Source organism: Bolinopsis microptera, chromosome 13, assembly GCF_026151205.1.
Source record: "Bolinopsis microptera isolate Bmic1 chromosome 13, MBARI_Bmic_1.0, whole genome shotgun sequence".
Classification (NCBI taxonomy): Eukaryota; Metazoa; Ctenophora; class Tentaculata; order Lobata; family Bolinopsidae; genus Bolinopsis; species Bolinopsis microptera.
In genome coordinates this window covers 4,661,778-4,688,893 of record NC_087084.1, presented here as the reverse complement: position 1 = coordinate 4,688,893, position 27,116 = coordinate 4,661,778, and the positions used below count along the sequence as shown (strand labels likewise).

Below are 27,116 nucleotides of genomic sequence, written 5' to 3'. Positions count from 1 at the left end.
TAACTGATGCTAGGAATTTTAGTAAGAGCCCCTGTGCACGTGACGATTAAATGGCACAGTCCACGTGCCGGGCATTATCTTGTCTTTTATGGTAAAAATAGTCCTTTCCTTGCGTTAATATTATCAGCTGGCGAAGTAATTTGCCCTCGTAGTGGTCGTTAGGATAGTTCCAAAGGATGGTTGTGATATTTGTAAACTATTATCTCACTGCAAGAAGAATTTAAATCAGGACAGATGGTGTTGGTCTCCTTCTGAAAATTACAATTTTATAATATTTTCCGATCCTTCGTCACCCTCGAGCAAAGCTACTGGAGAAATTATCACCCCAGCAGACATGGAATAAAGATCATTACATTTAATCATAAAAAGATTTTTTTCGTAGTGTGAGTCTCTTACCGATCATTATAAAACTTTATGAAAGGTCCAAGATAATCGTTAGGATAGTTCTAATAACATAAATCGTATCTATACAGGAGCCTTTATAAGCTTAACGGGGCTAAAAACGTTATAACTGAAGTATTTAAGCCGTATTTTACGTAGTGTGAGTTTTAGTAAGTGACTGTTATTCTAGAAAAGTGATATCAGAGACAATAAGAATGAGCAATGTGCATAACGTTACCACTTGACATGCATCAGATTGTAATTTTAAAAGAAATAATTATTTTTGCTGAACATGACGTATTCTTGCAATTAATACATCAAACTTGTTGCCACGTTCAACCTATATGACTCAAAATAGTTAAATCCTCCACAAAGAATGTTGCCGTTTGTTATCTCCATATTATCTACTCTATAAGTGAGGTGACCAGTGCAGGCCTGATAATAGTGCGGATCATCTGAACATAACAACATCCTTGTGTCATGACTTCCGCCATAGTGTCCTATATCCTCGTGATTTCTGCCATAGTGACCTAAACCCGTTATTATAACACTTTCAGGGTGACCCCGGAAAGCCAGGTAACAGAGGGAGACCAGGAGCACCTGGATTGAGGGGAGGACCTGGAGACTCGGTAATATTAACATTGAATAACTATATTATCAACTACAACCTGACACTTTCTAGATAATTCCATCCTCTTTTAAGGCTGAAAGTTCGCCTTGATACCCTTATATCCTTTTGAATGTTTCAATCTAGCTAACGAATAAATATTAGGTAAATGTAACGATTAATGTTAACAGGGTAATGACGGTGCCCCGGGAACTCCAGGCAATAGAGGGCTGCCAGGAGATGTTGGCAAGGTTGGAGAGGCTGGAATTGGGGGATACCCAGGGACTCCTGGTCGACCAGGTATGTTTATAGAATCATAGATACTCCTTTTCAAAGCTTTCACTTCAAAACTGTATTCATATCAAAGTTAATCGTAATTCTTCAAAACAATCTTATTACTTTGTTATTTAAGGAAATCGAGGCGAGCCCGGAGAAAGAGGGTCGAATGGTATAGTCGGAACACCAGGATTTGTTGGAGACCTAGGTCGGGCTGGTAAAGATGGAAGACCTGGTAGACCTGGCTTACCTGGTGCTCTCGTAAGTCACATCTACAGAGTTAAATCACCTACCATATCACCTTGCTGAGCTTGTTTGAATCCTCTGTATCATAATTAAGATAACTTCGTAAAATTCGTCATGTTTCAGGGACAATCAGGATTATCAGGGGAGAGAGGGGAGCCAGGTAGGGATGGAAGGAACGGCTATGCTGGAGCTGGAGGTGAGCCTGGAGTACGAGCTAGGGATGGGAACCCCGGTCGAGACGTAAGTTAATATCCTCACTGGTCTTGTGTTCTTAATCTAAATAAATATCAAGATGCAAAGTTTAATTCATCTCAAACGATTTCATGATTTCATGATGAAACATAACAAGATGCTGACAAAACGTCACCAGGGAAGACCAGGATTACCAAGAGCTCGAGGAGGCACTGGAAGGAAAGGAATATCTGGTTCACCCGGAGAACAGGGTGTTTCAATCACTGGAGGTAGAGGTGATGTAGGGTTACCTGCAGCTGGTCGAGTTAAAATTGGTACTCCTGGATTCAGAGTGAGTGGAAGCTCGTTTTTTCTAAAATCTAGTATTAAGTCGGTTGAAAACCTTTCGGTGAATTTTAATTCTACCATCTGGTATATGTTAATGTTTTTTGTTCTTGACATGATCTAACGTATTTAGGGAGATGCGGGTGAACCAGGAACGAATGGAGCTAAAGGAAACAAAGGCTCTATCGGAGCTGACGGTCGTAATGGCTTTGCTGGAAGGCCGGTAAGAGAGAAAAAGAGAATGTGACTAGAACTCTCTGATTATATGACAAATTCCGAATTCGGGAAGCTTCTTCACAAGAATTAATTTGTATGTAAGAAGATAATATCCCTGATAGCAAGTTATATGTATCGGATAAACTACAAGTGTTTAACATTTTAGGGAGAGAATGGTGCGTATGGTAAAGCTGGTGTAGATGGGAAAGCAGGAAAACCAGGGATACCAGGAAAACCAGGAAGTAGAGGTGAAGGAGGAGTGTCAGGAGAAGTAGGAGATCCAGGTATGCCTGGGAGAGCTGGTAACAGAGGGTTACCCGGGACACCTGGTTATGAGGGAGAACGGGTAAGTTAGAAGGGTAGATTTATGTAGATTTATGTAGATTTAGAGTTGTATTTTTATTACCAAATAAACTATCACTTATTTATTTCTACTGGGAAGTTGATCAAATCTTGGTGGTTTCCTGTTTATTGAAGATAGGCTAATAGTATTTATTATTAATACTGTCCCCTTTAGTTACTCGGGTTATCACAATAAACTGCAGGGTGAATTAGTGGGTGGTAGACTCGGAGAACCAGGAGCTGATGGAAAGATAGGACTGCCTGGCAGAAAGGGACTACGTGGGGAAAATGGGCAGCTCGGCAGAAACGGTGAGCAGCATTGGTCCTTATTAAGTTTCCCTATTATTTATTTTAAAGAACATCCTCTTTCCTTGATCTTATTTGTTTATTCGACTTTCTCATCAAATTATAGTCGCACTTCGATCTAAAAGTTTGTAAATCACAACTTTCTCCCACTATATGACAGCCCCTCTTTATAGGTACACCCGGCCAGAAAGGTCTTGCAGGAGATGTAGGGATAGACGGTACTCCAGGCAGGTCTGTGATGGGTGCCAGGGGGAGACCTGGTGCTGACGGGGACGATGGGTTGAATGGAGAGAGGGGAGATCAGGGGAGGGAGGGAGAACCTGGAACCAATGTGAGTAAAGTTTCTCACTAGTTTGAAATAAGTTTTCCTGGTGAAAAAGGAACAGCTTCAACAGTTTAATAATATTATGAGCACTAGCAGAAACCCGTCTAACTTTAAAGTGGTTTACATATAGTAAGATACACTGCCACTAACTCCAACAATTACAGGGACTACTAGGGTCTCGAGGAAACGTGGGGAAGCCTGGAAAGAACGGTTTCGCGGGCAGACCTGGTAACCCGGGTACTCCAGGAAAAAGAGGAGAGAATGGAAACTCAGGATCACCTGGCAGGCCAGGTAGGGATAAAGACTTTCATTTAATAACATTCATTCTCTCCATCTCAATTCTTAAACATACTCAGATATACTGTCCGAAAAGATTCGCGGCTGGTGATCTACCTGCTTTCGGTTTTGATATTGATTTACCGATCATTTTTCATACATTTAAATTTTGTTTTCGTTGACTAACTAAAGTGAACTTTGTATTGCAGGATACGACGGTGTACCTGGAGAAAAGGGCACGTCAGGAGTTAATGGTTTGGCTGGAAGACCTGGGACACCCGGGGAGAGGGGAACTGATGGTATCAACGGAGAGGTTATTTATTGTTGTTATCAATTAATCAGTTAAAGAAGTTAATTAATATTTTAATAATAAAGCTTTCAGATGATTATCCGTATGTACAAAAGATTTATGTAATGTTCCTTTCTAGTCGTGTCCTGTATCCTTTATGATAATACTATAAAACATCAGCTAAAACGAAAGCCAGGGATAGATATTACATTTGATTTTAAGACGATCAGGTTGTAAAATTGTACATTATAAATTCTTTATTTAAGATTATTTATTTTTCTCAGCCGGGTTTGGACGGACTACCTGGCCGAGACGGTCGTAAAGGAGCTGCCGCTTACGATGGGAGACCTGGCTTACCTGGTGCACCCGGTCAAAAAGGTGGGTTATAATTTAACCGTGATCAAACACTTAGCACTCATTACTTTATAATTATTATATATAATAATTATTCTACCAACGAGTAAACCGAAACTCGCAATATTACTTGACAACGGATGGAATATTCAAGTTTATTAGTATCTCAATCCTTGGTACCCAGGTAATTCTGGTATCCCCGGAAAAAGTACCCCGGGTAGAGTAGGAGAACCTGGAAACATTGGCAGGGACGCAGTGAGGGGAGAACCTGGTAACGATGGTCTACCTGGTAGACCAGGACTTAGGGGTGAGTTATAGTTGCTTTTATACTAATAAAATTTATAGTTGCTTTTATACTAATAAAATGTATAGTTGATTTTATACTAACAAAATTTATGGTTGCTTTTATATACTAATCTTATACTTTTAAGATTTTATTTTTATAGCTTTCTCTCGTTTTTTTAGAGTTCTGATCGTCTTTATGAATCGATGTATTACCAAGACGAGTTCGTTAGTGTTCTCCTTGGTCATTTCATGTTTAATTTCTGTTAATTCCTGTTTACTTACTTTTTACTTTGGGCGATCCTCAATCGAAATCCCATTCACTGTCTGCCTCCACACGTCTCGATCGCACATAACAGTTCGAAGGTCGTCTAACTGGAGCCCAGTGTCACGAGCTACTACGTCCAGGAAAGTGAGTGGTCTCCTTCCACGGCCGGATTGGGCAAGTCGCCAGGGGAGGATAGTGGAGATAACTTGGTCAGAAGCTCTCATGCAATGCCCAGCAAATCTGGAACGCCTCCTTTTCCTGTTTAATTCCTGTTAATTCTTGTTTAATTCCTGTTTAATTCCTGTTTACTAATATCAACGAGTCTGTATGTTAGAATGATTTACTGAGGCAAAGCTTTACAAGGATATTTCGTAATACACCAAAAACTGTTAATTTGAGGCTCTAAAGATGTAGTTTATTTACAAAGGATTGGAGCTTGATATTGTGCGTTTCCCTTGATCGTGTCCAAATGCAACAAAAACTGTTTATCTCGTAAATTGTGATTTTAAATAAATCATTGTCACCAGGACAGCCAGGAGCAGCAGGAAATCCAGGAAGAAGGGGAGGTCCAGGAGATCAAGGAGAGGCTGGTCTTAACGGAGATCCTGGACTTCCGGGAGAAACCAATTTTGTAAGTCTGTTTTCTAATCTTCTAATGGATTACGATGTTGATACTTTGATAGCGATACTCCGATATTTTATAATGAAGATTAAACTACAATTTTTTCTTTTGTAAATAGCAGTCCAATGCTTTATTCTTTTTTATTTTGTATTGCCTCAGGGACTGCCCGGATCACGAGCAGAGCCAGCTGCTGATGGAAAGCCAGGGATGATGGGAAGGCCCGGAGAGCGAGGAGTAGCTGGCACCCCCGGAATTCCTGGTAGAGACGGATATCCGGGAACTGTGGGACCGGACGGGAACCCGGGTACTGACGGGATACCGGGACAACCTGGGGAACCCGGCAGGGACGGAATGGTAGGGTGCTCTTAAGTGTTTTTGGATTTCGATATTATTGCATTGTACAGGAACATGTTTTTGATGTTTTGTACTGTTCGTACAAGTATTAGTTAAGCAAACGTATTAAACTCCTGTAAAGTTTCAGTACCAGCTATCAGATTTTATGATTGCTCCAGTTTAATTTATTGGCAGTCACCTTTGAAATGTTGAATGAAAAATCAAACAGATGTTTTTCTATTCAAGAATCATACAGAGCTAAACTAATACAATTGTTTTAGAAAGCCAGAGACGGAGTAGCAGGACGAAAGGGGAGACAAGGAGACCCAGGCTTGAGAGGGCGTCCCGGTAACGCTGGCTCTGACGGAACTCCTGGCAGACCAGGCCTAGATGGAGAAATGGGACGAAATGGACTGGGAATTAAGGGTTATCGAGGAGAACCCGGAATTAGGGCGAGGCTTACATTCACTGGGAGCACATTTTAACTTGCAGCTTCTGAAAGTAATGTTTATTTCAGATTGGATGTTTACATTATTGATTATTGTTATGATTTTAAACTAAACATTCTCAAGGGATTGGACGGAACCCTTGGGCAGCCAGGTGATGCTGGTAATGACGGTAACCCTGGTAACCCCGGACTCCCTGGAAATAAAGGATACCCAGGATACAATGGCTTACCAGGACGGTCAGGTATGAGAGGAAGAAATGGGATGCCTGGCGAGCGAGGAACCCCCACTGTGAGAGAAGGGTTGCCCGGAGCTAAGGGTACACCTGGATACGGCAGACCGGGTCTACCTGGACCGAGGGTGAGTAAATTAAGCCACATAATGTTTATCTTTCTAAGGTCGTTCATGGTAGTTCAGTGAGAGTGCTGAAAAGTGTCAACAATCTATTCTTAACTATCATCCAACAATTCTCTATCTAAACTTTAATTTTTACAAGGGTGTACCAGGGGTAAATGGAATACGAGGAATGCCAGGAGATCCAGGCGAGAGAAGAACACTACCTCCCGGTGACGCTGGATTACCCGGACGACCTGGTGTTCCCGGTAAAAATGGACTGGCCGGAGACCCGGGTCTGCCAGGTCGATCAGGGTTCCCTGGTACACCAGGAGAGTCTAGGAATGGAAGAGATGGGTTGCCCGGTAGACCAGGTTATAGGGGGGATCCTGGAACGAGAGGAAAAGATGGCCTTAATGGAGAAAGGGGTGTTAATGGAATGCCGGTTAGTTTACATTTAAGCCATATTGATTCATCTCTTTGCAGACGACATAGGTTATTTAACTTTAAGAGTTTAAGTTATTGCAATTAAAGTACGTTCTGCCTCTGGGTTTTATTTAAAATTCACATGCTATTATGATTTTTAATTTTAACCAAAGGTTGATTTAGAATTTTACACCTTATCTCAGGGTCGTCCCGCGTACGGAACCGTCGGAACTCCAGGAGTAGCAGGGAGGGATGGTAGAAACGGGTTACCTGGCAGGAAGGGTTACCCTGGGGACCCTGGACGGAATGGTTTGAGAGGTATTCCTGGTAAAGATGGGGCTCTGGGTACTGCTGGAGAAGCTGGCCTTCCTGGTAGAGATGGATACCCAGGTAACGTTGGGGGTCTTTAAAATCAGTAAAATTAAACTTTTAAATTGATATATGAAAAAACAAAATTTCCATTTCATATCTTCCTCAAAAGATAATAATATAAAAACTTGTAAGGACGTGACGGGTACCCTGGTGCCATGGGAGATCCTTCATACGGTCTGCCCGGAACTAATGGAGGTAAAGGTGAACCTGGTGAAGCTGGAACTACAGGGAACGATGGAATTGATGTATGTTTAATTAATTATAACTTTGTAGAGCTTGAGTTTTTATTAGTAATTATTATGGAGTGGTTCTTTGTTAAGATTTGTCTCCTTTTCAGATAAGTGTATTTATGTATCAATAAATGAACTTAGTAAACAAAAGCTAAACAACAACAACAAAAAGTGAATTCCTCTATCACTAGGGTATACCGGGAACTCCTGGTGTTGATGGAAGGAAAGGATTTTCCCGGCAATAACGGACTATCTGGACGGAATGTGAAAGGCAACCCAGGTTAGAAGATGAAAGGAAATTATTAAAAAATAAACGCCGACCATCGCCATAGAAATATGAATACATAAAACTGTTATTATTATGATTCTCACATGAACTTGTTTGTAGGAACACCTGGAACGAACGGACGTCCCGGAGAAACCGGCTTAATTGGAACTAATGGAGCGGACGGAGCAGCAGGAAGAGCAGGGAGAAAGGGATACCCTGGTAATCCCGGTATTAGTGGGACCCCTGGTGTGAAGGGAGATAGCGGGGATAGTAGTATTCATAATGGTACTTATAACTCACCTAAAAATGAGGCACCTGTAACTGTGTGTAATTACGTAATTTAACCCTAATTTGTGGTAATTTTTGCTAACCCTAATTGCTAATTGTATACACTAACCCTAATTGAGAGTGTTTATTCCTCATTAACATTTTGCTAATTTGGGGATACCATACTATTACACTGAGGCTAACCCTAGATAACAATTATATAGTGTACACTTTAACTTGAACACTGCGTATGTTGCATGAGAAACTATATACAATAGTTATTGTCAGAAGCTTTTAGCCACACCTGTTCATACTATATAGAGGAGCAAGTACTGGAGCAGCATTGTGCACATCTAATGACAACCCTTATATGTCTATTAACTTATTAATGGAAAAGTCATTATTTGTAATACGGGAGTATCATGTAAGTGTTAACTTGTGACACACAGAAAGTTTTTTCTTATTACCTTTTAGCTTTCTAATAAGGACTGATGTTGACCTCTGGGGATATTTCTAAGTTGTCAGACCGTGAACTAAGAGAGAAGTTAATACCTAAACCTGGATCTAGTACTGAGACTCCGAGGAAAGTATACAAGGTGCAATTGTTTAACCTAAAGCTCGATTTCTGGATCAGGATTAAGTTGAATACTGACCCATGATTGCATCTGTATGGATACTCAAAGTCACAACACCTGTTGATGTGACAAAAGAATCAGCCAGTTTTGATGAGTTGCACTTGAAATATCTTATCGATCAATTTGACACATCTGACCGAATGAATTATTATTATTGTGTGTCAACAGTATGACATAGTACACAGCATGCAGTATAGGAGAGCAGCAAATTAATCAATCGTGTTAATATGAGTGAACATTATTTTAAATAATGTGTTAAGATCACTAAAACAGTAAATTTCTCAACCCCCAATAAATCGGCTATATAAGGAACTCATAAACAGGATCATTTCCTAATTAACGCGCTACGATACGCTTCATTTTTAGAGCTTATTAACTTTTGTGACATCGCGTAAAACAAAACAAAAAAACGTCCTATATAAAGGGGGGCTCTATACAGTTTAAGTCACTTCACGTTTGACTAGTAACGCTATGTCAAAGATGGTGTACTCCCACAAATGTAACCATTGTTACAAGTCTTTTAAAACTTCACGAAGCTTGGCGTCACACAAATACAAATTTCATTCTGACACACGTTCAGTTAATAAAGACCGCAGAAATCTTGATAATTTTTCTATCAATAGTGATATTGAATCAGTCTCTGTAACAAGTGAGACATCAGTTTCATTAGCTCTACGTGAATTGAAAGATCTCATGAAAATTGTACAACAAAGAAACGACAAACAAGAGGACAAATTGAGGGAATTGGATGCTAAGATATTCTCGCTAGAGTATAGTAAACGTGATGATCTTCCTACACCAATGAATTACAATCACGACAACACCAATGAGATAAAGTGGGAGACTAAAAGACAATCTGAACGAATAGGAGATCTTGAAAGAAAAATAAAAAGATTAGAGCAATCTTGTGAAGATGAAATGGATCAATCGTTTGTCAAAACAGTGGAGGATGCAACCAACGTTCAGCAATTATTCCAAAGCAATGACGTGGGAGCAATCCAGAAACAAATAGTAGCTCTAAAGAATGGAGTTCTTTTACTTCTTGACAATTTTGATCATAGTCCTGAAATAGAAAACCTGTTGCGACGAATATATGATGCTTCATTTAAAGAGGCTCAAGAAATCGTGCACAAAAATTTCTTTGCTCTACAAAAAGCTTTTACTTCTGTCTCGTTTGAGCAAAAACCTAATTTTGAAAGTGAAGATGAATCGGACGAAAACGAAGAATCTCAAAATGATGAGACTACAGGTCAAACTGAAAACGATGATTCAGAAGGTTCAAGCGACGAAATAGAGGAAGAAAATTCAGCTGATGAGACTCAGACAGAATATTATACTAGTGATAATTCAGACATTGAAGATTCGAATTGAAGAAAGGGACTATGGATAATTGATTACTCAATATTCGACTTTTATTTTTATTTTTTGAAAATTTAGAATTACGTATTAATTTAAAAATATTGTAGCGAGGGATTTTTTATTGTTATTCGATATATTCAATTCTTTTTAGTATTTAAAAAAAAAACTATTTCTTTTATTAATATTGTCATGAAATACGCAAAAGACTAAACAAACTTCATAAATCAATTTCAATTTGCAAATAAGTAAAACATATAGATAATTCCACAATATAGATGCAAAAACCATAAACCCGGTGATATCACCCATATCACCCGGTGATATCACCCATATCACCCGGTGATATCACCCGTATCACCCGGTGATATCACCCGTATCACCCGGTGATATCACCCGTATCACCCGGTGATATCACCCGTTAAAACATATAGATAATTCCACAATATTGATGCAAAAACCACAAACCCGGTGATATCACCCATATCACCCGGTGATATCACCCGTATCACCCGGTGATATCACCCGTATCATCCGGTGATATCACCCGTATCACCCGGTGATATCACCCGTTAAAACATATAGATAATTCCACAATATAGATGCAAAAACCATAAACCCGGTGATATCACCCGGTGATATCACACATATCACGAATCAAAATCTGAATTACAGCATGCAAGACAATTTTTGACTGAATACTTGGATTGACTAACAGATTTATTCGCTATTGCTAAGCACTTGTTGACAATGACCCCAACCAATTGAATAGTATACAGCCTAAGTCTTGCATCAAACGGGGATAACTTTTCAAACAGGTTGTATCACTCCCTTTACAAACTCTTTAAAAAAAACACAGTTCTTTTGTTCCATTCCTATCAAAAGTTACAAAAGCTATCAAAAGAATTTGTTCGGTAAATCCTTTCTAGATGAAGATGCCTCCAACTGTATCATCTTTTCATTTTAATCTTTGCCTATTCACCATAGCATGTTGTCCCGGTGCACGAACACAATGAAATGCATAATGGTTAGACACAAAATAAAAGTGATATCATTAATACAAATAAATAAAAAAGGATCGTGCTGTGAATTCCTCAATCAAATTTATTCTGTTTTACTTTATTTTCAAAACATTGATGACTCTGTCTTCGAGAAGGAAGGAAAAAAAATATTACATAACATAAATGCATTTAGATGAAAATATACTATAAACTACAATCAGTATGATGGCTTCAAATATTTTGGTATTCGCTAAATAAATCAAAATATTAAAATTAATAAATTTAATTAAAAGTTATTTCGGTATTCGCTCAAATTCTAAATTACTACATAGCATTAAAATGATGCATCTAACAGAAAAAAAAAGATACCCAAATTAATTAGTTATGTTCATTAAACTTAAACTCATTTCAGTATTCACTAAAGTTTTACAGTTTTGGAAAATATAAAATAAAATTAAGTCTATTCCATATATTACAGTTTTACAGTTTTTTTGAAAGTAAGATGAAATTATGCATTCAATTTAAAATGTCCATAACTTAAAGTGTCAATACCGTTTTCTAGTATGAACTTCTTGTCATCAAATGATGATAATGCTTGTTTTCTTACATTAATTGAGTAAAGGGTTCTATTAAATGAGCGGATGGACTTATTTTCTGACATTGTCACAGTTCCCGAACTTAATACTTGGCGATAGTCTTCGTGCGATATTTTCTTCTTTGCTGCTTTTGATATTCCTTTAGCAATTGCAGTATGTCCTATTCTACAAGAGCTGGAGCATGAGTGGTTACCTTCATTAACCTTTGAACATTCCAGAACTTGAGTAAGGACGGAATACTTTTTTTACTTTCAACACTACTATATAACAAATAATTTGAGGATGTACCATGAATGCACAATGACCATGAATCTCTAAACTCGTTGGCAGTGGGGTAGCCTGTGTGGAACCTGCAGGGGTGGTGGAACAGAAGACTTGCTGATGGCCCTGCTTGAGAGTTGAGTACTTGTTGTGCTGTTGTTATGTAAACACACTTCACTCATCCTCACAGTCATCACAGTCACCACACCTGGAGGGCTCACAGCATAGTGTATACATGGTGTTCCCTCCGGCCATCATTAAAATAGTAGTGTTGAAAGTATGCAAATTGTATCTACTATCTTATCTGTCTTATTGAAATATACCCAGATTTGATATTGACTAATTAACACTCTTTCAGCTTTGCTATTTGGGCTTCCCAGCCCTCACCTTCCACAACATCCTCCATACCATCCCTCACATCATCAACCCTATCATCTCACTCTCATATCAATCCTGTCTATGTTGGTCTGTCAGTGTGTCAGTCTATAGATTCTTATTATGATTATTTCTATATAGCTATGATATTTCACATCCTTCACGTTGCTCATTATTATACTCTATACTACTCTTCTCTCTCCCAGGTCCTGAGGCCTGTCTGACGGGACACCACCCCGAACGGTCCACCGGCTGCCCCCGCCTTTTCTCATAATCATGGTACACGATAGATCTCTACGGAATGCTCGTCCTCACAAGGCTCCACCCAACGATCCGAATAACAGCCTCTATGACTCACCTCAATCAAGAGTTTCCCTCTTCAAGGAGCAACTGAAGAGTAACACCGAATCTCCTACTGTCATACCAGAAAGCCCCATTGATGTTACTGGAGACAAATTCTTTGATGCAGAGTGCCTTGTCCCCAAAACCCCATCAAACCAGGGTACTCCTAGTGCAAGTGCCAAGAGCACACCTTCTCAAAACAAGAGAACTCCTACCCAAAACAAAAAGAAGTGTCCATGCAAGAAGAGTGACAAAAACTCAACCTACATCACCTGCAACAAGTGTCAACAGCAATGGCATAATAGGTGCAGTAATCTACTCGGCCTTTCACCATCAGATATTAAGAAAATGGAACTGTGGGAGTGCCCAAGCTGTTATGTCTGTCCCGCACTTAGTAAGGTACCTTCATCCCTCTACGCTGACATCCGTTCAACTAAGGAGGTTGTCACTGCATTATGTCTTAGCGAACGCTCTTCAAACCAGGGGTTGGTTAATGATGATGTCACAGAGAAACTGAACATGCTACAGCAAGAGATAAAAGGCCTCCGTGAGTCTGCCTTCCAGAGAGTTGACCAGCCACACCCAGAGAGCACGACCCTGTTGACAGCTGAAGCTGTCACTAGCATCCAAAACAGCCTATTACACCTGACTGAACAAGTCACATCCATGAAGTCGTCGCTTGGCAACAGAAGCAGCAGCAGCCCTCGGCCTCCACCAAACAGGATGCCACAGCCTAACCATGGTCCTGGTCCCACATCCCCTCCCCTACCTAATACTGTCTCTCCACACACAAAGAAACATGTGACACCGTGCAAGCCCTATGAAATGTATGACCCTCTAGCCCTTACACCAGAACTTAAGGAGGAAGTCCAAGCGTTCATCAGTGGTAACTGTAGCGAATTTACTAGTGTTGGTGAGAACTCTCGTGAAGTAATGTACTTTGGTGACTTCTCGTATAGGTACACTGGCACTGAGCACCCAGCAAGAGAAATGCCGCACGTGCTGAAGAAGCTTATTGACACAATTGTTCCTAAAATACCTTCTCCAGTGAATGATAGGAATATCAAGATTAACTCGTGTCTCATTAGTAAGTATAGCTCTGGTGCTAACCACATTCCAATGCACAGAGATGATGAGCCTGTGATTGATCCCGAATCTCACATCCTTACGATCTCACTAGGAGCTGCCCGTACCATGTCCTTCTGCAATAATGATGACAGCCAATCAGAAGATCTCCCCCTTCAGGACAACAGCTTGTTAGTCACAACGAGATATGCGCAGGACTTTTGGAAACACGGGATCCTCCCAGACGAGAATGTCTCCACAGAGAGAGTGAGCCTGACCTTTAGACACATTTCTCCTCACTTCATCAATTCGACCATCATTCTGGGTGATTCAAACACCTCCAGGATGACATTTGGTGACTCAGTAGGTACCTTTGGTCGTTGGGTCCCTGGGAAGCGTGTTTTGGTAGGTCACATGGAGGCTCTCCCTGATGCAATTGAGATTGGCCCTTACCGTAATATTGTCATCCATACTGGAATCAACAGTATTAACTCCCGGTCTCATCCACGATCAGAAGCCTACCTCCTCCATGTCCTCGAATCCAAGTGCAGAGACATTACTGAAACCTACCCCAAATCCAAAATCCACTTGTCAATGTTACTTCCAACTAGACTAAACTCTCTAAATAGAAAAGTTGAAAGCTTTAATCGGGGCATCCTCGATGTGTCTTATCAGCAAAGAAACATTTTTATTATTGATAACTCTATTTTTGGTCGCCAGCTCTCTGATGAGTATGGCAGATGGGATATTGCTGCAAATGGCCCTCTTACCTCAGATATTGTCCACCTTGGTAAAAGTGGTATCCGTAAATTTGCTGCGAATATTAAGGAATCTGTAGCTGGCAGAAGGAGTAGCCAGTCTAGAGCACGTTTTAACACCAGTCAGGGGAACTTCGGCGGAGCGGTAGAGGGTGGTAGGCGCCCACCATAATTATGATGATCAAACAACCACAAATTACTAAGAATGTTTGCAAGGGATGCAATAAATTTATCTCAACACACCACAAAATTTTGAACTGTAGCTCCTGTGGAACAGTTACTCACTCTAAATGTGCCAAAAATCTCTTCCAATACACCCACACCAATGATAGCTGGCAATGCTACATCTGCATCGCCAGCTTACCACAACGGTACTGCCCATTTGCTTCTGCACTTATACGTGACAAACATGACCCAGTCCACCTTGATGAAATTGAAGATGTTTCTGAAATCAATGAAATCCATAAAAGCTGTAAAAATTATGATCATAAAAGCTTTAAGAACCTCATAAAGCTGTATCATAGAAATGGGCAGAACCTTACTGGTATTTTTAACAATATTGATGGAAATGCTGCAAATTTTGATACATTTGTCACAGAAATCTCACAGTACAGTCATCCACTCTCGTTTATTGGCTTGGCTGAGACAAATATTGATGCAAACCTCAAAGACCTGTATAGGATACCCGGTTATCTCTCTGAATACACCAATAAATTACGTGACAAATCTAAAGGTAGTGGAGTGGGAATTTACATCAATGAGTCACTTACTTACACCCGTATTGACAAACTATGTATGTGTACCCCTAACCTTGAATCAGTGTTTGTCTCCATAACAAATGTTGGCAGGCCCCAAACAGTTGGCGTCCTATACAGACCACCTGGTGGATCTGACAAAGATGCCCTACACGAATTTGAGAGCCTTCTTAATCAGGTTCCTGATAGGAACGTTATCCTGCTTGGAGATTTCAACTTTAATCTATTTAATAAAGGCTCTGCCAGCTTTGAAAACATTTTATATGGAAATAACTTCATCCCACTTATATCACTGGCAACGCACCATAAACCAGGCTGTGTCCCATCGCTTATTGACAATATTCTGACAAACTCCACTGACAATATTGTGTCAGCTGGACTACTGGATACCAGGGTTTCGCATCACTCTCCAATTTTCTGTATTCTCGAATGTAGCATGCCTGAAGAACCAGAACTTGACCCTTGTAAACCAAAATACGACTACTGTGAATCTAATATGACCAAGTTCTTAGAAGATATTCAAACAAATTTTTGTGGGCAGGTGTGCTACAACGTAGAAAACTTTGAAATTTTTGCAAATAAGATAAAACTTTTGATCGAAGAAAACTTTTTAATTGAATCTGAATCGTTCAAAAAGTCAAAAAGAAATATGATTGCAAACCCTTGGATCACACCAGGGATCATTGCATCAGTGAAAAAGAAAGAATATCTTTACAAGCAGTGGAAGAGTACAATTAAGGAACCCAACCCTCTTGGAGACTCTGATCTATACTTAACCTATAGTAAATTCCGTCGACAGTTAAAATACATTATCAGATCTGCCAAGAAATTGTACTATTGCAGAAAACTCTCAAAAGTCTCAGGTAATATGAAGCAAACATGGGCACTGATCAATGAACTGAGGGGAAAAACAAAAACTGGAATAAAGGCCTCGTTCAAAATAGATGGTAGTTTAGTAAAAGACAAGCGTGTCATATCGAATGGCTTTAACATGTTCTTCTCTTCCATTGCAGGTAAACTTAATGCGAAGCTCTGCTCCTCCAAACCAATAAGTCGTGACACAGCTTGCCAGATGCCCCTTAATTATAAGAACTACTTTAACAAAAGAGTTACCAACAGTATGTTCTTAAACCCCTGTGATTCTGAGGAAATCGAAAAAATTGTTAAAACCTTCCAGGGTGACAAGGCTAGTGACATATCAATAGCTGTTCTTAAGAAATGTTGCACTACAATCTCTAAACACCTAGCTGGTTTCCTAAACTCATTCATGAAGCTGGGTCTATTTCCAAATATTCTCAAAATAGGTAAGGTCACCCCCGTATTTAAGAAAGGAGACCCACAGCTGTTTGATAACTACAGGCCTATATCCATTCTACCTATCTTTGGTAAGATATTTGAAAAAGTAATTTACTGCCGACTATATAGCTTCTTTACTTCACATATGGTCATATACGATAAACAGTTTGGATTCAGATCCAACCACTCAACGGCACATGCCATCAATTACTCCATTGACCACATTCTTAAAAACCTAGAAAGTAAGAATCATGTAATTGGCATATTCATTGACTTAAGCAAAGCGTTTGACACAATCGACCACAGAAAATTACTTGTCAAACTTGAACACTATGGCATAAGAGGGCCCTGTCTTGACCTAATTGAAAGCTATTTGTGTAACCGACAGCAGTATGTTGATTTCCAAAATACACACTCTGATCACTGCAAAATTGAATATGGGGTACCACAGGGATCAGTTCTAGGCCCTCTCCTCTTCTTACTCTACATTAATGACATTACCAACTCTAGCAAACTTGGACACTTCATACTGTTTGCAGATGACACGAACATATTTGTTGCTGGAAAAACTGAACAAGAAGCCTATTTGAATGCTAATAAAGTACTTGAATCTGTAAATGACTATATGGAATCTAACTTGCTGCACATTAACCAAAGCAAATCGGTCTACATGTTATTCAGACCTGGCCGGTACTCGTCCTGTGCACGTGCTCGTGAATATGGCTCTGAGAACTCACTCACGTTATCAGGCAACACGCTTACACGAGTAGATAAAGTGAGATTCCTTGGTGTTATCATAGACCATGAACTATCCTGGGAACCCCAACTAGATAACATAAAAAGTAAACTAACTACAAGTATAGCTATAATTAAACGTATTATGAAGTTTATTCCAGAAACAGAGTACCATAAGCTGTATGACTCCTTATTCAAGTCTCATATGAGCTACTGTATCAGTAGCTGGGGTGGTGTCACACCTTATAGACTATCTAAACTGTTCTCCATCCAAAAAAGATGTGTACGCCTTCTATTTGGAAGCAAACCAAGCTTTGACCGGGCAGAGTATTATGAAACATGTGCACGTGCAAGACCATACAGTGAACACATCGCAAAAAGGAGCTTTGCTTTGGAAAACACTAAGCCAATATTCAATACCGAGAAAATCATGTCAATCCACAACCTGTACACCCAACATATATCCACTGAACTGTTTAAAATCTTGAAACTGCATCAACCTATCTCTCTGACAAGTTTATTCCAAACAAGTTCCAGAGCATGTAGCCAAACTATGCGGGTCCCCCGACACAAACTTGAAATTTCTAAACACAATTTTGTCTTCAAAGGTACGACTATATGGAACAGTTTGGTTGATAAAATATTCGACAAATGCACTCCTAATGAAAACAATGTCATGGTCCCTGGTGATAATAAGATAAACACGATATTATAAAACTGGAATAATTAGATTTAGATAATACACAATACTATCTACTTGAACACTGATAATGAGATAATACACAATATTGTACTAAGTGAATCTTTCCTAGTCAATTGCTTTCCAAACTAACACACTCCACTACGCACTCGCACTGCAATGACTAACAAAGGTAAATAGTAATTCAATATATAATAACTCAATCACTTCAATTATATAAAGTACCCAAAACACTATCAATCAATGTAACTTCTCTACTACAATACACCGACACTATTACTTGTCTTCTGTTGAGATCTCTACAATACACCGACACTATCACTTGTCTTCTGTTGAGATCTGTGGAGTTCTTCTCTGAAGTTCTCCGTACTGGAATCTATCTTAAGTACAATCCAATTGACTTATATTCACCGATAGTCCACACTGGTCACACCGACCGTACACTGTAATCTATCTTTTCACCGATAGTACACACACTGGTCACACCGACCGTACACTGCAACTGTAATCTATCTTCTCACCGATAGAACACACTTGTCACACCGAAGAACACAACTCCTAACACAAGTCCACCAACATACAACCGCAACTGGCGTAGCTAGCAGCACTGGTACACCGTAGAGCAACCACCAACGTCGGGTAGACGAATAGCCTCCAAGATCACATCATTTTCCTAGAATGGATTAGATTATGTTAGTTTGGTATTTAATGAATAATGATGTACTTAATTATATAATATCATCATTAACAATCTTCCCCACTTTTTAAAAAAAGTAAACTGCCGTCGTCAAACAAGCCAATTAAATACGAAACTTAAAACCCGAAAATCCGAACAAGCAAATTAAATACACTCGTGCGCGCGGCACAAAAATCATCAAACAGATTGTAACTAATTAAAATACTCCCGCAAACTTCCTATCGCGCGTTACGTCTGAACTTTCAGTAGACCCTTTACGTCTAAAATCTCATTGTGACAATAAACTTACACACGCGAGCGTTCAAAACACTGCCAAAAGCTCTAATAAAACTCTTTCAACATTCTAATACACTCTTTAAAACCCACATGATTAAAACATTTTACTTTAACTGTTTTAAAAAAAAACCCTCATTGCATGCTTAACAAAAACTTAACATGCTATAATGTTGTTAAAATAAAGACAATCCCCTATCGCTAGATGACCTTCAAGTCAAATCTCGACAAAACATGCATAAAAACACAAACAACTGTGAACATTATCACATAGTACTCTCCCTTTATAAATATCGGAAATCTATCATTAAAAATACTTAACTCTGTAAAATTCTAACACGGCAAAAAAATGAAATTCGTACAAGATATAAAATCCACGGTAAAAAGAATGAAAATCGAACAAGATATAAAATTCCACGGCACAAAAGTAAGTTAATAAAAGTTAATGATAACTGACGTGATAAAAACTCACATCGAACAATTACCCATAAATAATAATTTATTCCTAAAACTCTGACATTACAGAAAAGTACACTCTAAAACAAGTATTAATCCACTTACCTGATTATACTTACCTCTTATAGTCTCTCTTCAATCATACATCTATCTGAGATATTCTTGTGTTAGAAATGTATACAATGAAAATCTTATACACTCACTACAAAAGTGTATATATATTCAATTAATATGTATAAAATACACATAGTATATATCTATTAATAGTAATATATTGTTTTCATCAGAACCGTGCTTCTCTCTGATTCTTCAATTTAGCACAAATATATTGTTTCCACTTCAACTGATTACACATCACACCTCACCATATCTCTCCTTTGGTATCATCACAGTATCAATACTAGACTCTGTGTCTGGAGAATCATGTGATTTTTTCTGCACTTGACACTCACTGAGACGCAATTGAATTGTTGTACCTTCTGGTTCTTTCACCAAGTTCCAGACGTTGATGTTTTCCTTGCTTACAGAATTTTCTTTCCATTCAGGTCCAATTACACTTGCTCTCTGCCACACATCGTTGGTATAATCTGCTGACTTATACCTAATGACATCCTCACTCTTAAAGTCTAATACCTTATTCCTCTTGACTACTACATCTACCCAGTCTTGATTCTCATCCGACGAAGAAGCACTCTGAAATTCATCAGGCTCACTTGTGTCTCTATTTTCATCACCGACACTTTCTGACTTCACTTGTTCACTACTGGTCTCTACACTACCAGATTCTTCCACTGAAGTTTCAGTTCCACTCGAAACTTCCACTCCTTCTGCTGATGGTTCATTGCTTACTTCCTCTGATTCATTCGGACAGAATTCATCTTCACTGTCACTATCACTATCAACAATCTCCTCTTTCCTTACACTCTCTTCCCTACCAGTTTGTTCAATGGTATATTTCTCTGATTTCATATTTTCCCATAACATGATATCTGCCACATAATGACCTGATTTGGTCACTTTCAGTTGTTGCCGTTCTCCGCCAATCATAATCTGATCATTCTCTATGTCTAATGATACTCCCAGTTGCTTCATGCTACATCTAGAGAACAAAAATGGTAATTCTCCTGGAACCACAAATGTTTCTAACATGAAATCTCTGTTACACAACTTGACGGGTAACATGACACATTTGATAGATTCGACCGCGCGTCCGTCTCCAAAACGAAAACTCAAGTTTCTCTCGACTTTGCTGATCTTTTTCTTCAACTCTTCAGGCATTGACTCTAAGAATGTGTTCAACCAAACATCACCACACACATTACTGGTTGTCCCAGTGTCAATCAACACCTTGTTGAATGTCTCATTGACTAACAGAACTGTCTCACAGTAGTCATTGTCAATTTTGTTTGATTCTTTACCATTCCTGCACGTCTGATACATACACACTGAGCTCGAATCCTTCTTTCGAACATCATTAACATTGGGATTATGTTGACAATCTGCCCGGAAATGCTTATTCGAATCACAAATTGAACATCTTGCTACATCGCCAGTTTTGTGACTGATAGCATTTAACTCATCTTTGTAGTCTGAGTTATTCCTTTCTTTTGAATTGAGCTGTTTGTCTCTTTCCCATGGTTTGCTGTAATTTCCAGATTTCCATCTGCTATTGGAGTAATTGTTATAACCGCCAGAAGAGAACGATTTCCTTCCTCCTTGGCCTCGATTATTGTATCCTTGATAGAATGCATATTCTCCGTTATCACCACTGATGTCAGTATCCTTTTCATCAAACTGACCCCTATGGTAATTCACATCCGATCCAGGTTCTACCTTAATCTTTACTGTGTCTAACTCCATTCTGGATCTACGACAGAAAACAGCGTCACCGAAACACCTCTTCAAACATTCCTCAATTGCTTTACTTGTCAACTCTTGAGTCCCCATTGCAGCTTTTATCAATATCTGTTGGTCTTTGGTCAGGTTGGCCTGAGTTAACAACCTGTATGCCAACATCCCATCATGATAAATATCTTTCGTGTCATTAAACAACTCTCCGATCCGGTTCAATCGTCTCTTGAACTCCGCGATATATTCTGCCATTTTCATTTGTTCTGGTCTAACAAACTTTTCTAGATCCTCAATACCTAGAAATATACTCTGAGTATTATCCTCTTTAAAATACTTATCAAGCTCTGCCATCAAGTACTTCAAACCTTCAGTTTTCTTGAGCTCCGTCACATCTAAGCGTGTTGCAAAATCTCTTGCCTTGAAATCCTGGATCCTCAAGACACACACCGCTGCCTGCTTAGCAGCTGCTATTGAAGTTCCCAACTCCCAGATGCCGACTTCACGTTTCCACTTCAGGTAATCCATCCCCTCTGTCAACAAAGGTGGTTGGTCTCCTCCCATGTCTTTATCTTTTCTCTACCTGCTACCAATGATAATAAGATAAACACGATATTATAAAACTGGAATAATTAGATTTAGATAATACACAATACTATCTACTTGAACACTGATAATGAGATAATACACAATATTGTACTAAGTGAATCTTTCCTAGTCAATTGCTTTCCAAACTAACACACTCCACTACGCACTCGCACTGCAATGACTAACAAAGGTAAATAGTAATTCAATATATAATAACTCAATCACTTCAATTATATAAAGTACCCAAAACACTATCAATCAATGTAACTTCTCTACTACAATACACCGACACTATTACTTGTCTTCTGTTGAGATCTCTACAATACACCGACACTATCACTTGTCTTCTGTTGAGATCTGTGGAGTTCTTCTCTGAAGTTCTTCGTACTGGAATCTATCTTAAGTACAATCCAATTGACTTATATTCACCGATAGTCCACACTGGTCACACCGACCGTACACTGTAATCTATCTTTTCACCGATAGTACACACACTGGTCACACCGACCGTACACTGCAACTGTAATCTATCTTCTCACCGATAGAACACACTTGTCACACCGAAGAACACAACTCCTAACACTTAAGTCCACCAACATACAACCGCAACTGGCGTAGCTAGCAGCACTGGTACACCGTAGAGCAACCACCAACGTCGGGTAGACGAATAGCCTCCAAGATCACATCATTTTCCTAGAATGGATTAGATTATGTTAGTTTGGTATTTAATGAATAATGATGTACTTAATTATATAATATCATCATTAACACCTGGCTCTAGTAAATTTTCCGACCTTTCCTCCCCCATCTCAATTATCAAGAGCCGTATCAAAAAGCTCTTACTTGAAACCCAGCAATTGACAACACCTGGGCGTGAAATTGAGTGGCTCCCCCTAAATAGCTGGGGCATTGAACCAGCTTAGTCAATCAGCATCCCATCCCTTGCATACAACTAATTACAAAAGCGCTAATTATACCTGTTTCAAAAGCATCCTGTCTGGAAGTTCCCTGACTGCCGTGTGAATCTTTGGATCTATTTTTGGATCTATTTTTATATTGATATGATTTTTATATACCTATATATTCCTCGCATAATTTTCATGTCCGCCTGAACAAACCTGGCACCATCAAATCTTACTCTAGAAACCCCAGAACTCATCAAGCCTAGTCTGAATTCAAAACTAGTTGACCAGCTACGTACAGTTTCCTGGACAGCTGGAACCTTTTGGGCCATGCACAAGCCAATAGCATGTATGGTCCTGCAGTGGGGTCTCCTTGTCCTTGGATCTGTGTTTTGATCCGTCTTTTCTTAAAATTTTCCATTTGTGTCACTTAGAATCACCTTTTAAAATGTTAATCGACACCACTGGTCCTAGTTAAATTTAGCCATGGCACGACTACTCGAACGTAACAGTTAAATAGGTGTGACATACTATTATATTCTTATAATTATATCATATGAATTGATTGCACTGCTAACAAATAAAATACTTTGTTTTACTAAAAAATACTTTGTTTTACTAATACATTTTTGGTTTTAGGGCCACCACCTCCTTAAGGATCTCATTTGGTTTTTCGTCTGAAAACTTTCCTGGCACTTTCTTATTGATAGTATCCAGAAACTTTTCCAGGGGAGTTCCTTCCCTATAAGAGGCCAAGTCCATGTGTTCACGCATATTGTAAAGGTCTTGATAGCCATCAACACTATAGATGCTGTAGATAAAACTATCAGTATCACTTAAAAGGAGCTTCAAGTTATCACCATAGCGAGGTTTGAGGACTTTGTACCAGAATTCTCCCATGATACACTTGGCGTTCTCCAGGACAATAAACCCACAGGCAATTGGTTTGTTTAGATGAACAACTTTCTTTAATGTCTGGACCATGGTGACTTCCGAGTCCAAAACTCGGAATCCCTGGTACTGTGGTTTAGCAATGATCTTTTGAGCTTTTCGCTCACCTTTTACTAAAGACACGTTAGTCCTTTTTCTTATGTCCTCGATGAACTTTCCATAAATTGCGTTGTTACAGAGTTTAAAGAAATCTGAAGAGAACTTAGATTTGGATTCCAAGCGCTTCTTTGAATTAAACTCAATGTATGACTTCAAGAAACACTTTTGATCCGCCATCAAAACTTTGTGAATTTTTTCTAACACAAGTCCTTCGCTAATACAGAGCTGTAAATTCCTCAGTGATAGGACATACTGGACCTTGTTAGTCAAATCTGGACAGAGTTTAGTGGTAGGTAGAAACTTTTTATTCATTTTTTCCAAGAAGCTTCTATTAAAATCCGACAGCTGACTTTCTAGGACCACTTTTCTCTCAACTGCCAGTGGATAGTCGGAATGACTGATGTGTAGGTTTTCAGGATAATTTAGATCAACTTCTAATATGTAGCATGTGTCACCATCAGGATCTAATTCCATGATGTTTAAGTTCTCAATATCTTCACACCACCTGAAATTTCCTATCGGCAAAGGATGTGACATCGATGCCCCGTATAGATTGTTTGCATCCACATAGTGTATAAATGATGACTTTTCATTCGGGTTGAAGTCATCTAGATACTGATTATTTGCAACAAAGTGTCTGTGATTGATGGTACACACTCCACCACGAATGTTTTGCTCAACAAAAGTGTACATGTCAATATCTGAAATGAGTTCTATCTTGACTTGAGTCATTTTAAGCATGGCATCCCAAGTGAATCCAGGAAGGCTCACGTAGTGGCATGGATCAAGCTCGTAATAACTAAGACAAAGTTCTCGGAAGTGTTCAAAGATATCGCAGAGTAAAATTGCATCTGTCTTCACGTAAACTTCCATGTAGTCCTGCAAGTTCTTACAGTTAAACTCGGCATAGACTAATTTTGCTCTTTCGTAATCTCTGTCTGAGATTCCCTCATCTTTCAGCTTGTTGTAAAAAGCGTCCTTGGGAGGTAATTCAGTCTGACTGAGAACTGAGAATGAAGAGGCATAATCGTAGAAGTAGACACCCTTGTTTGTCAAGGACTTGTAACCAGTAGGAAACTCAGCTTTAAGTCGCTTGAACGCGTTTATGTCTGACGTCTTAAGATCATCTGCCAGCCTTTCAAGAGAAGATGACAAATATGAAAAGCTGTCCAAGAAAGTAAACTGTTCCGTGAAAATAGCCTTAAACTTTTCTAAATTTTCAGGGATGACATTAATTCTTTCAGACGACTTGATTAAATCCAATAGAAACAGGTTCATGTCATATGATTTTAAATTATGACAGAATGCAGGAATTTTCTTAGTTCTGTTAAAGAAGTTGATATTGCAGTAGTTACAGGCAGCTCCTCGAAAATTATTTGTCTTTTTACCGTGGTCGTGGTCTCTGACAGGGTAATTCTTCTCGGATTCCCAGTCTAGCTCCTTCTTACACATGTAACATTGAGTAGATGAAATAAATGCATCCTCATCTTTGGCTGTCATGTGTATAGGATACTGATGGGTTTCGTAGCAATCCATCATTTCTTCATATACCCTGTCAAGTTCCTCCAGAAATTTCTCAATCAGCTTACTAGGGTCGCTATCACTGTACACGATAGTCTCTGCCTCATAATCAGCAAACTCTGATTTAGTGACAATACAGAAACTGCAAGGTACGTGCTGCTGATATTTTGTAGTCTTCCCATGTTTATCTTCAGCTTCCTCTACTGGTACCGTTAGACATTCAAAGTCAAAGTAGACTGCAAATAACTTCTTGTCCATCTTGTATGTGGCTGTAAACTCAGTCACTGTTCCAGGCTCAGGAATCTTTGTTATTTGATTAATACCCTGATGACATAATTCAGAGTGATTAGACAGTCCATTAGCGGTTGTAAACCCATGCAGACATCGTCGGCAAAAGTGCATAGAGTTATGGTGTTTGCTACGGTGACGCATAAAGGCGTCGAATTTCTTTATCAGCAGATAGTGACCAGTAAACTCATCTCTTATGTAAAGAAGATCAATCTGTCTTCCTACTCCGGAGCCATGGTGTAAAGGAATTACACAATCATCATCCTTGGTCCATTCAAAGACTGAAATTGATAGATCGTTGAGGGTCTCAACTTTACCAATATCGGATATCTTCATTGGAAAAGTTAGATCTCCCAACTTGATTGCATCTAAATACTTCAAGTATTTAGTGTATCGCCCTGAATTACATTTTGCTGGATGGAGTTTAGCCAGTAGACAGTAGAGGAAGCACTTATTATCTTTGGAAGTGATGTTGAGAACGGACTTCATGTTCTTGACAAGCTTTGGAATGTCGACAGCTCCAGCTCCAGATAAAGGTCGGTATTTGCTGACCTCAATCCAGGTATTCTTAAATTTGCTGAACTGCCAACCAGAGCCAAGGCGTTCGTACAACTCAATTTGTGCTTTCAGGTAGGTCTGAGCCCTGTCCAAGAACTTTTCAAGGTTGTCACCAAATAGCAGAGGTTCCACAATAGACCTAAAAATCTTGCTGGCGTACTCTCTTCCTTCGTAGGAATCGTGAAAGAATTCAAGATCAAGAACTATCTGAGCCTTGATTGGGTGAATACTTAATAGATCCCTACAGAAAGGCTCAGCAGATTTTATGACATTGGAAATTATTTTATCATAATCAAGGCTGTGTTGTACATTAAGTTCAAAGATTTTAAAACAGCCAGAAACTGAGCTACACTTTAGGTGAGTTTCCAGCCAAGAGCAGTCCCGACGATTGCAAAGAGTCTCGTCTACTTGATCTTTACACAATGTCTCATGTCTCAGCATAGCATCTGTACGAATCATTTTCTTACAGAATCTGCATTTTTTAGATAAATTGTGGCTCTTTAAATGTCTGCCAAGGTTATCGGAACGAAAACACTTGTAACAAGTTGGACATTCCAGGATCCTGTGCTTATCATTACTATGATGAGACGTCCCAGCTTGTCTTTTCATGGTTTCTTTTTACAAACAGGTCAATCTGGGGGTGTACACAAATATATTATTTTAGCGACAAGGTTTAGTTACCACAAATGTTTACAAAATGATAAGTTTGTAAAGCTTTTATAGAGTCATAGACATTCTCACCTGGTAATCAAAAACAGCTAATCTGCTTTACCGGATCGACGTGTCTTTTCCCCCTCTTTACTTTTATTTTTTTTAAACTTTCTGGTGGTTGGTTTCTAAGCAACATTTTTTAGGTTAAGTAATTCAGTTGAGTAAAGTAAAATTTAAAAGTAATTTAAAAAGAAAAGAAGATTCAAAAGTGTCTTCAGTAATGGGATTGACTCTTTTACCTGATAGACCTACCGATTATGTTACTATGTTATTAAATATCAACCTGGTTTCACTTTTATAGGATGAATTTCTGATTATTGTTCTCAGACGATTCGTTATTAATATTTCGTCAACACTGACAAGATTTA

General features: G+C 39.0%; 4 protein-coding genes across 4 annotated transcripts in view; 3 read left to right on the top strand and 1 right to left on the bottom strand.

The window, feature by feature from the left end:
• Positions 1-27,116, top strand: part of LOC134825063 (LIM/homeobox protein Lhx3-like) — a 667,636-nt gene that overhangs the window by 233,246 nt on the left and 407,274 nt on the right. The window lies entirely within an intron of this gene.
• LOC134825486 (collagen alpha-2(IV) chain-like) lies at positions 628-7,691 on the top strand. Its single transcript, XM_063837701.1, has 22 exons — positions 628-639; positions 939-1,010; positions 1,180-1,288; positions 1,401-1,525; positions 1,634-1,750; positions 1,881-2,033; positions 2,160-2,249; positions 2,409-2,588; positions 2,788-2,893; positions 3,064-3,221; positions 3,380-3,506; positions 3,701-3,804; positions 4,065-4,158; positions 4,319-4,441; positions 5,212-5,315; positions 5,466-5,660; positions 5,921-6,091; positions 6,212-6,445; positions 6,582-6,863; positions 7,048-7,234; positions 7,349-7,461; positions 7,638-7,691. The coding sequence occupies exons 1-22, from the start codon at positions 628-630 to the stop codon at positions 7,689-7,691; spliced, it is 2,910 nt and encodes a 969-aa protein (XP_063693771.1).
• LOC134824858 (uncharacterized) overlaps positions 11,819-27,116 on the top strand; it is a 57,231-nt gene continuing 41,933 nt past the window's right edge. The window contains exon 1 of the mRNA XM_063836836.1: positions 11,819-11,850. The gene's annotated coding sequence lies outside the window, so the exon portion shown is untranslated. The remainder of the gene's footprint in view (positions 11,851-27,116) is intronic.
• Positions 23,239-26,496, bottom strand: LOC134825478 (uncharacterized). Its single transcript, XM_063837691.1, has one exon. The coding sequence runs from the start codon at positions 26,494-26,496 to the stop codon at positions 23,239-23,241; it is 3,258 nt and encodes a 1,085-aa protein (XP_063693761.1).

Bases quoted from the DNA above. Each gene is read 5' to 3' on its own strand.
- LOC134825486 (XM_063837701.1), top strand. The intron at 6,864-7,047 runs GTTAGTTTACAT...ACCTTATCTCAG, and splicing joins GGGGTGTTAATGGAATGCCG to GGTCGTCCCGCGTACGGAAC. The intron at 7,235-7,348 runs GTAACGTTGGGG...AAAACTTGTAAG, and splicing joins TGGTAGAGATGGATACCCAG to GACGTGACGGGTACCCTGGT.
- LOC134825478 (XM_063837691.1), bottom strand. From the start codon at position 26,496: ATGATTCGTACAGATGCTATGCTGAGACATGAGACATTGTGTAAAGAT.